This window comes from Somniosus microcephalus, chromosome 8, assembly GCF_052327205.1.
Source record: "Somniosus microcephalus isolate GS21.2 chromosome 8, FLI_Smic_1.0, whole genome shotgun sequence".
NCBI lineage: Eukaryota > Metazoa > Chordata > Chondrichthyes > Squaliformes > Somniosidae > Somniosus > Somniosus microcephalus.
Genome location: NC_140994.1, coordinates 2,086,079 through 2,096,007, shown reverse-complemented (window position 1 = coordinate 2,096,007; position 9,929 = coordinate 2,086,079). Strand labels below are relative to the sequence as shown.

Genomic DNA, 9,929 nt, shown 5'->3' with positions numbered 1-9,929 from the left:
CAGTCAGCAGGTACTCACATTGGTGTAGGTGTAATCGCTGTTTGTGACCAAAAACACTTTGCCAACTTCGTTCATCCGGCTCAACAGCAGCGCCACTTTTGGCTGAAAGAGAAACAGCTCAGCATCAAACACAGACCGGCTCCCCACAGCACCTGGCACCACCGCCCTGCTCCCCGCAGCACCTGGCACCACAACACCTGGCACCACCGCCCGGCGGTCCCGCAGCACCTGGCACCACAACATCTGGCACCACCGCCAGGCTCCCCACAGCACCTGGCACCACCGCCTGGCTCCCTACAGCACCTGGCACCACCGCCCGGGGGTCCCGCAGCACCTGGCACCACAACATCTGGCACCGCCCGGCTCCCCACAACATCTGGCACCACCGCCCGGCTCCCCACAGCACCTGGCACCACCGCCCGGCTCCCTACAGCACCTGGCACCACCGCCCGGGGGTCCCGCAGCACCTTTCCCCCCGGCACACCCCACTTCCACTGGTCCTCACACTCCTGCATCATACCTCACCATCAGCATTGAGTCCAGAAGCTGCACACCACCCAAAGTAACAACTCTCCCTCCCACTCACCCAAAAGGCAATTGAGCTGTGGAATAAGTTCCCAGAGAAGCACATTCAGGTGGGCAGTGTGATGGGGCAAGAGGCAATTAGATGTGTTTATAGAATCAGAAATTTACAGCACAGGAGGCCGCCATTCGGCCCATCTTGTCTGTGCCAGCCGAAAAAGCGCTAACCAGCCGAATCCCACTTTCCAGCTCTTGGTCCGTAGCCCTGTAGGTTACGGTACTTCAAGCGCATATCCAAGTACTTTTTAACTGTGATGAGGGTCTCTGCCTCTACCACCCTTTCAGGCAGCGAGTTCCAGACCCCCACCACCGGCTGGGTGAAAAAAGTTCTCCTCAACTCCCCTCTAATCCTTCTACCAATTACTTTAAATCTCTGCCCCCTGGTTATTGGCCTCTCCACTAAGGGAAATAGGTCCTTCCTACCCACTCTCTACCCAGGCCCCTCGTAATTTTATACACCTCAATTAAGTCTCCCCTCAGCCTCCTCTGTTCCAAAGAAAACAACTCCAGCCTATCCAATCTTTCCTTATAACTAAAATTCCCCAGTCCTGGCAACATCCTCGTAAATCTCCTCTGCACTCTCTCTGGTGCACTCACATCCCTCCTGTAATGCGGTGACCAGAACTGCATGCAGTATTCTAGCTGTGGCCTAATTAGTGTTTTATACAATTCAAGCATAACTTCCCTGCTCTTATATTCTATGCCTTGGCTAATAAAGGAAAGTATTCCGTATGCCTTCTTAACCAGTTTATCTACCTGTCCTGCTACCTTCAGGGATCTGTGGACATGCACTCCAAGGTCCCTCTACATTTCTCAGTGTCCTATAGTGTATTCCTTTGTCTTGTTAGCCCTCCCCAAATGCATTACCTCACACTACTCTGGATTGAATTCCATTTGCCACTTTTCTGCCCACCCAACCAGTCCATTGATATCTTCCTGCAGTCTACAGCTTTCTTCCTCACTATCAACCACACGGCCAATTTTTGCATCATCTGCAAACTTCTTAACCATGCCCCCTACATTGAAGTCTAAATCATAGAAGGGATTGAGGGATATGGGGAGAAGGTGGGGTTCAGAAATGTGAGAAGGTGGGTATGTGGGGGTGATCTATTAAGAAAGGTCGGTAAGTTCAGTGTCTCTTCGTGAAGTCTGCAGGGCAGTTGAGTGGGCTGTAACTACAGGCCACAGCTATTGGTCTGTCTCTACCCTCCCCTGCCATAGTAAGCTGTCAGGACCCATTCCTGCCCTTTGATCAAACAAAAGCTGATTGCACCATGGCTGGTGGGACGGATTCTCTGTCTATCCGAGGCCAGCCTTCAAATGATCCACTTCCTGAGACTTTTAACACACAGACAGACAGAGCACCAACACGGCACACACTAACTTACCTCTTTAACAACATAGGTCGCCAGGTTTTCCAAAGTCTTCTCTTTCAAAGATCCCTAAATAAAATGAGAGAGTCAGAACGTGGGTACTGCAGTGCACGCTTGCCCTGTGAGAGACTCATTCTGGTGTGTGCAAAAAGCACAACTCTAACATTCAGATAGATGTGATTTATAAAACTGTTAAACATTAGATTGTGCTGCTGGATATGGTACAAGTAATCATTCTCTTGGGTTATAAAGATCACTGGGGCAAGAGCTACTGGAACTTCTGTAACATTCCTAAATGCTGCAGTTCTCCTTTGCATCCCTTGATGGCAGCATCTGATTGTAGATCTGCACGAGAGTGCGAGAATGTGGATGCCACGTCAGTCCAGCACCAAATGAGACTATGATGCCTTGGTCCAATAATCTGTTGATTATCCCGTGTCCTGGGGCCAATATTTACCCCTCAGCAAACATCACTAAAACAGCTTATCTGGTCATTTATCTCATTGCTGTTTGTGGGAGCTTGCTGTGGAGAAATTGGCTGCCACGTTTCCCACATTACAACAGTGACTACACTTCAAAAGTACTTCATTGACTGTGAAGCGCTTTGGGATGTCCTGAGGTGGTGAAAGGGGCTATAGAAATGCAAGTCTTTTTCCCAAGGTCTCGGTTGTAATCATTGCCATTTATACCCATCTCGCTCAGGTTGCAGTTCATGATTTCTGGTCTACAGATCAATTTCAGATCCATTAGATACTGAACAGAATCCAGAAGTGTTTTAAACCAGACTAGTTACCTTGTAGTGGACCCAGTCGACAGCGTCCCGCACATCCTGGAACATACTCTTGAAGGACATGAAGAGATCACCATCTTTAAATCCTGTATTACAGCTGTGTGCAAAGAGCGTCAGGTCAGGCAAGCTCCTCTCAGACACCGGCATGGGAAGAGTCAACAGCAACCATGAGAGAATGCAACGAGACATCACCGGAACCAGCAAACAGATTCCATTGCTAAACCCTGCACAATCTGCTTCATCGATCAAGAGCGAGCGAGAGAGCCAAAGAGAGCCAGAGAGAGAGAGACAGTCAGAGAGAGCCAGAGAGAGAGAGAGACAGAGACAGACAGACAGTCAGAGAGAGACAGACAGACAGTCAGAGAGAGCCAGAGAGAGACAGTCAGAGAGAGAAAAAGAGAGTCAGAGAGAGAAAAAGAGAGAGACAGTCAGAGAGAGCCAGAGAGAGAGAGCGCGCCCGAGAGAGAAAGCGCGCCCGAGAGAGCGAGCGAGAGAGCCCGAGAGAGAGAGAGAGAAAAAGAGTGCCAGATAGCAAGAGAGCAAGCGAGAGAGTGCGAGAGAGCGCCAGAGAGAGCCAGATAGCGAGAGAGCGAGCGCGAGAGAGCCAGAGAGAAAGAAAGAGTGCCAGATAGCGAGAGAGAAAGAGAGAGAGAAAGAGAGAAAAGTAATATTGTATGTACCCAACAAGGGTCAAAATTGTTTGACACCTACAGAATGTTGGAAAACTGTACTTTTTTGTTGTGAAAGCTTTGGCAATATGGTTCTCTGTAAACTTTCATGCCAATAAAGCATTTGAATTGTGAAATTGTGAGTGCCAGATAGCGAGAGAGAGAGCGCAAGCCAGAGGCGCGCGCAGAGGGAAGAGAGGGGCGCGCGCAGAGGGAAGAGAGAGGCGCGCGCAGAGGGAAGAGAGAGGCGCGCGCAGAGGGAAGAGAGAGGCGCGCGCAGAGGGAAGAGAGAGGCGCGCAGAGGGAAGAGAGAGGCGCGCAGAGGGAAGAGAGAGGCGCGCAGAGGGAAGAGAGAGGCGCGCAGAGGGAAGAGAGAGGCGCGCAGAGGGAAGAGAGAGGCGCGCAGAGGGAAGAGAGAGGCGCGCAGAGGGAAGAGAGAGGCGCGCAGAGGGAAGAGAGAGGCGCGCAGAGGGAAGAGAGAGGCGCGCAGAGGGAAGAGAGAGGCGCAGAGGGAAGAGAGAGGCGCGCAGAGGGAAGAGAGAGGCGCGCAGAGGGAAGAGAGAGGCGCGCAGAGGGAAGAGAGAGAGGCGCAGAGGGAAGAGAGAGAGGCGCAGAGGGAAGAGAGAGAGGCGCAGAGGGAAGAGAGAGAGGCGCAGAGGGAAGAGAGAGAGGCGCAGAGGGAAGAGAGAGAGGCGCAGAGGGAAGAGAGAGAGGCGCAGAGGGAAGAGAGAGAGGCGCAGAGGGAAGAGAGAGAGGCGCAGAGGGAAGAGAGAGAGGCGCAGAGGGAAGAGAGAGAGGCGCAGAGGGAAGAGAGAGGGTCGCAGAGGGAAGAGAGAGAGGCGCAGAGGGAAGAGAGAGAGGCGCAGAGGGAAGAGAGAGGCGCGCGCAGAGGGAAGAGAGAGGCGCAGAGGGAAGAGAGAGGCGCAGAGGGAAGAGAGAGGCGCAGAGGGAAGAGAGAGGCGCAGAGGGAAGAGAGAGGCGCAGAGGGAAGAGAGAGGCGCAGAGGGAAGAGAGAGGCGCAGAGGGAAGAGAGAGGCGCAGAGGGAAGAGAGAGGCGCAGAGGGAAGAGAGAGGCGCAGAGGGAAGAGAGAGGCGCAGAGGGAAGAGAGAGGCGCAGAGGGAAGAGAGAGGCGCGCAGAGGGAAGAGAGAGGCGCGCAGAGGGAAGAGAGAGGCGCGCAGAGGGAAGAGAGAGGCGCGCAGAGGGAAGAGAGAGGCGCGCAGAGGGAAGAGAGAGGCGCGCAGAGGGAAGAGAGAGGCGCGCAGAGGGAAGAGAGAGGCGCGCAGAGGGAAGAGAGAGGCGCGCAGAGGGAAGAGAGAGGCGCGCAGAGGGAAGAGAGAGGCGCGCAGAGGGAAGAGAGAGGCGCGCAGAGGGAAGAGAGAGGCGCGCAGAGGGAAGAGAGAGGCGCGCAGAGGGAAGAGAGAGGCGCGCAGAGGGAAGAGAGAGGCGCGCAGAGGGAAGAGAGAGGCGCGCAGAGGGAAGAGAGAGGCGCGCAGAGGGAAGAGAGAGGCGCGCAGAGGGAAGAGAGAGGCGCGCAGAGGGAAGAGAGAGGCGCGCAGAGGGAAGAGAGAGGCGCGCAGAGGGAAGAGAGAGGCGCGCAGAGGGAAGAGAGAGGCGCGCAGAGGGAAGAGAGAGGCGCGCAGAGGGAAGAGAGAGGCGCGCAGAGGGAAGAGAGAGGCGCGCAGAGGGAAGAGAGAGGCGCGCAGAGGGAAGAGAGAGGCGCGCAGAGGGAAGAGAGAGGCGCGCAGAGGGAAGAGAGAGGCGCGCAGAGGGAAGAGAGAGGCGCGCAGAGGGAAGAGAGAGGCGCGCAGAGGGAAGAGAGAGGCGCGCAGAGGGAAGAGAGAGGCGCGCAGAGGGAAGAGAGAGGCGCGCAGAGGGAAGAGAGAGGCGCGCAGAGGGAAGAGAGAGGCGCGCAGAGGGAAGAGAGAGGCGCGCAGAGGGAAGAGAGAGGCGCGCAGAGGGAAGAGAGAGGCGCGCAGAGGGAAGAGAGAGGCGCGCAGAGGGAAGAGAGAGGCGCGCAGAGGGAAGAGAGAGGCGCGCAGAGGGAAGAGAGAGGCGCGCAGAGGGAAGAGAGAGGCGCGCAGAGGGAAGAGAGAGGCGCGCAGAGGGAAGAGAGAGGCGCGCAGAGGGAAGAGAGAGGCGCGCAGAGGGAAGAGAGAGGCGCGCAGAGGGAAGAGAGAGGCGCGCAGAGGGAAGAGAGAGGCGCGCAGAGGGAAGAGAGAGGCGCGCAGAGGGAAGAGAGAGGCGCGCAGAGGGAAGAGAGAGGCGCGCAGAGGGAAGAGAGAGGCGCGCAGAGGGAAGAGAGAGGCGCGCAGAGGGAAGAGAGAGGCGCGCAGAGGGAAGAGAGAGGCGCGCAGAGGGAAGAGAGAGGCGCGCAGAGGGAAGAGAGAGGCGCGCAGAGGGAAGAGAGAGGCGCGCAGAGGGAAGAGAGAGGCGCGCAGAGGGAAGAGAGAGGCGCGCAGAGGGAAGAGAGAGGCGCGCAGAGGGAAGAGAGAGGCGCGCAGAGGGAAGAGAGAGGCGCGCAGAGGGAAGAGAGAGAGGCGCAGAGGGAAGAGAGAGAGGCGCAGAGGGAAGAGAGAGAGGCGCAGAGGGAAGAGAGAGAGGCGCAGAGGGAAGAGAGAGAGGCGCAGAGGGAAGAGAGAGAGGCGCAGAGGGAAGAGAGAGAGGCGCAGAGGGAAGAGAGAGAGGCGCAGAGGGAAGAGAGAGAGGCGCAGAGGGAAGAGAGAGAGGCGCAGAGGGAAGAGAGAGAGGCGCAGAGGGAAGAGAGAGAGGCGCAGAGGGAAGAGAGAGCCAGAGGGAAGAGAGAGAGCCAGAGGGAGAGCGAGTGTCCACTGGCTCACTGGGGGGCGGAGGCAGGCTCGGAACAGTGCGCACGTTTCAAACTCTCGACCTTCAGAAGAACACAGAGTTCAGAGGAAAGCAACAAGTACAAGTCTGGGATTTAAGGTTTGTGTTACAAGGAGACTCAGAATCAAAGTCGTTTTCATTGGAGGCAAGATTGAGGGGCAGACAAGAGAGTTGGTGAGAGGCACAGACACTGTCCGTGTAAGCACAGAACACGGGTACAGAATTCACAATCCAAGGAAAGCAGAACTAGGCCATGACTCAAAGTCGGACCATCTTCAGACTCCTTAACTTTTCTCTCAGCTCAATTTTCCAATTACTGGATTGTGTTCATTGGTCACAAGGACAGCAATACTCGGAATACTGAGTCGCTGAAGGAACAGACGCGCTAAAAATCAACCCATGTCGCTCCTTCAAAATGGAGCTGGATAAATATCTGGCTGAGAATGGGGGAGTAATAGGGATAGGTTCTGACCGAGATCAGGAAATACTCCAGGGACACAACGGTTCCCGTGCTGCTCAGGACAGGCCACCGGTGAATCGGGAATAGGTGAGGTTGGACTAATGTTCTGGTGCTTTGCTCACTTACCTTTGGGGATCTGGGTGTGTAGCTGGGCTGTGGAAGGAGATTAAATGGGTGGGTAGAGTCCATGATAAGGGAGTGTACAGGGTTTGTTACACAGATTGATCTGTCACAAAGTACCCAATGTAATTACACCAAGGAGTTATTCTATATTTACAGGTATGAACTATTTAACCAGCGTGAATACTTCAGGGATGCGAGAAAGTAAGGAGCCCCACACCCCCGAGGGTGTGGACTTGTTCCCGAGCAGACCGATGCTTACCTTGTGTATCGGGGGCAATTGGTGAAAAAATCAACCAGGCAAGCAAACAGGTAGGTCTCTGGGGAGGGAAAGAGAACAGGAAAACCCAGTGAGAAATGAACTCCGAATCAGATGCCCTTAGCACCTAAAACAGCAGCAACAGCCATCACCAAGGAACGCAAAGGGGGAAATACTATAAGATATCGAGTGAGCAGTGGCTAGGTGGCCACACAGGACAAGGTTTTCAGAGCCTTTGCCATCATGGAACAGAAACGCTGAGAAAGCATCTCAGATCAGCGGCTTATCAAAGCACCGTGCCAGAGAACACAAGGCATGGAACTGCCCATTAATCGCTAAAGAATGGCGTGTACCTCCAGGGCACCCTCATACTTCCCAACAGTTGGTCAGTGTCACTGACCGAAGCCCCCCAGCTGCAATACACTGTGCTGCAAGGGACAAAAATGCCAACCCAAGAATGATACAGTTGTCTACCTAAAGGATGTTTTTACAAGGGCCTAAATACAGAGCTCCCGTATCTTGCTGACTGGTCCAGCAATGAGCAGCTTGTGAAACATTAAGCAGCAGCCATGCCACTTTGCACAACGTTCCCCCACGAGACACCGTCAAGAGTCAGGCCAACAAGACCCTAGGATTTTCCCCAGGATTTCAGGGACTGTGAGCTAGGATTCTAATTAGGGTCACTGGTTTATAGTGACCTCAATAAGTCAAATTACTCTTTACACAGGATTGCAGGATTTTTGTACATTTTGAGATCACATTCTAAGTGCTTCTGGACAAGAGTGCTAAATTGGGAATTTGGAGAGAGCGGGAATTCGAAGCAGAGGGGGAAGGAAGAGAGAGCGAGAGGAGCGGCCGCAGATAAAGGTAGGCCCGAGAGCCCTGAGGGAGTGCGAGCATCAGGGAGTGAGGTAAGTGACATCAGCACAAGGGAAGGAGCTGAAGAGAAAAAAACAAACTGATGAGTAGCTGGTGATTGTTTTTCAAGTCTTAAGTTTATTTCTGTTAAGTTAGTTAATAATCTATTAAGTAGAGGCATGGCAGGACACCTCAGTCGTATGGAATGCACATCTTGTACTATGTGGGAACTCCAGGATGCTTCCAGTGTCCTGGACAAACACATGTGCAGGAGGTGTCATCAGCTGGAGGGGCTCAAGCTCCAGGTTTTGGAGCTTGACCAGCAGCTGGCATCACTGCGGTGCATCTGTGAGGCGGAGAGCTACGGGGCTAGCACTTTTCAGGAGGTGGTCACCCCGCAGCGTAAGGGTGTGCAGACAGAGAGGGAATGGCTGAGCGCCAGACAGACAAGAAGGACCAGGCAGGTAGTGCAGGAGTCCTGAGTGCATCTCGCTCTCCAACCAGTATTCACTACTGAATACTGGTGAGGGCGATGGTTCCTCTGGGGAGTACAGCCAGAGCTAAGTCCACGGCACCGCAGGTGGCTCATCTGTATGGTGGGGTAGGAGAAAGATCGGGAAGGCAATAGTGGTAGGGGATTCAATAGTTAGGGGGACACACAGGCGTTTGTGGCCGCAGATGTGATTCCAAGATGGTATGTTGTCTCCCTGGTGCCAGGGTCAAGGATGTCACTGAGCGGCTGCAGAACATTCTGAGGGGGAAGGGTGAACAGCCAGTGGTCGTGGTCCATATTGGTATCAACTACATAAGTAGAAAGAGGGATGAGGTCTTGCAGGCAGATTTTAGGGAGCTAGGAAAGAGATTAAAAAGCAGGACCTCAAAAGGTAGTAATCTCAATGATTTGGACTTGAATGTAGGAAGTATGATTAAGAAGTTTGCAGATGACACAAAAATTGGCCGTGTGGTTGATAATGAAGAAGAAAGTTGCAGGAAGATATCAATGGATTGGTCAGGTGGGCAGAAAAGTGGTAAATGGAATTCAATCTGGAGAAGTGTGAGGTAATGCATTTGGGGAGGGCTAACAAGGCACAGGAATACTCTATAAATGGAAGGACACTGAGAAGTGCAGAGGATCAGAGGGACCTTGGAGTGCATGTCCACAGATCCCTGAAGGTAGCAGGACAGATAGATAAGGTGGTTAAGAAGGCATACGGAATACTTGCCTTTATTAGACGAGGCAGAGAATATAAGAGCAGGGAGGTTATGCTTGAACTGTATAAAACACTAGTTAGGCCGCAGCTAGAATACTGCGTGCAGTTCTGGTCACCACATTACAGGAAGGATGTGATTGCACTAGAGGGGGTGCAGACTTGATTTACGAGGGTGTTGCCAGGACTGGAGAATTTTAGTTGTGAGGAAAGATTGGATACGCTGGGGTTGTTTTCTTTGGAACAGAGGAGGCTGAGGGGAGACTTAATTGAGTGTATAAAATTATAAGGGGCCTAGATAGAGTGGATAGGAAGGACCTATTTCCCTTAGCAGAGAGATCAATAACCAGGGGCATAGATTTAAAGTAATTGGTCGGAGGTTTAGAGGGGATTTGAGGAGACCTTTTTTCACCCAGAGGGTGGTGGGGGTCTGGAACTCTCTGCCTGAAAGGGTGGTAGAGGCAGAAACCCTCATCACATTTAATATGGAAACATAGAAGATAGGAGCAGGAGTAGGCCATTCGGCCCTTCGAGCCTGCTCCGCCATTCAATGAGATCATGGCTGATCATCCAAATTCAGTACCCTGTCCCTGCCTTCTCCCCATATCCCTTGATCCCTTTAGCCTTAAGAAATATATCCAACTCTTTCTTGAATATATTTAATGAACTGGCCTCCACCGCCCTCTGTGGCAGAGAATTCCACAGGTTCACCACTCTCTGGGTGAAGAAATTCCTCCTCATTTCAGTCCTAAATGACTTACCCCT

General features: G+C 53.2%; 1 protein-coding gene across 9 annotated transcripts in view; it reads right to left on the bottom strand.

Annotated features, from left to right (window-relative positions):
• LOC147113239 (cytosolic purine 5'-nucleotidase) overlaps window positions 1–9,929 on the bottom strand; it is a 197,088-nt gene that overhangs the window by 22,591 nt on the left and 164,568 nt on the right. For all 9 annotated transcript variants that reach the window (XM_085994112.1, XM_085994111.1, XM_085994114.1 and 6 more), the window contains 4 exons: window positions 7,102–7,159; window positions 2,749–2,842; window positions 1,971–2,024; window positions 19–102 (listed from right to left, as the gene is read on the bottom strand). In XM_085994112.1, the coding sequence (XP_085850238.1) occupies window positions 19–102; window positions 1,971–2,024; window positions 2,749–2,842; window positions 7,102–7,159 (290 nt within the window). The remainder of the gene's footprint in view (window positions 1–18; window positions 103–1,970; window positions 2,025–2,748; window positions 2,843–7,101; window positions 7,160–9,929) is intronic.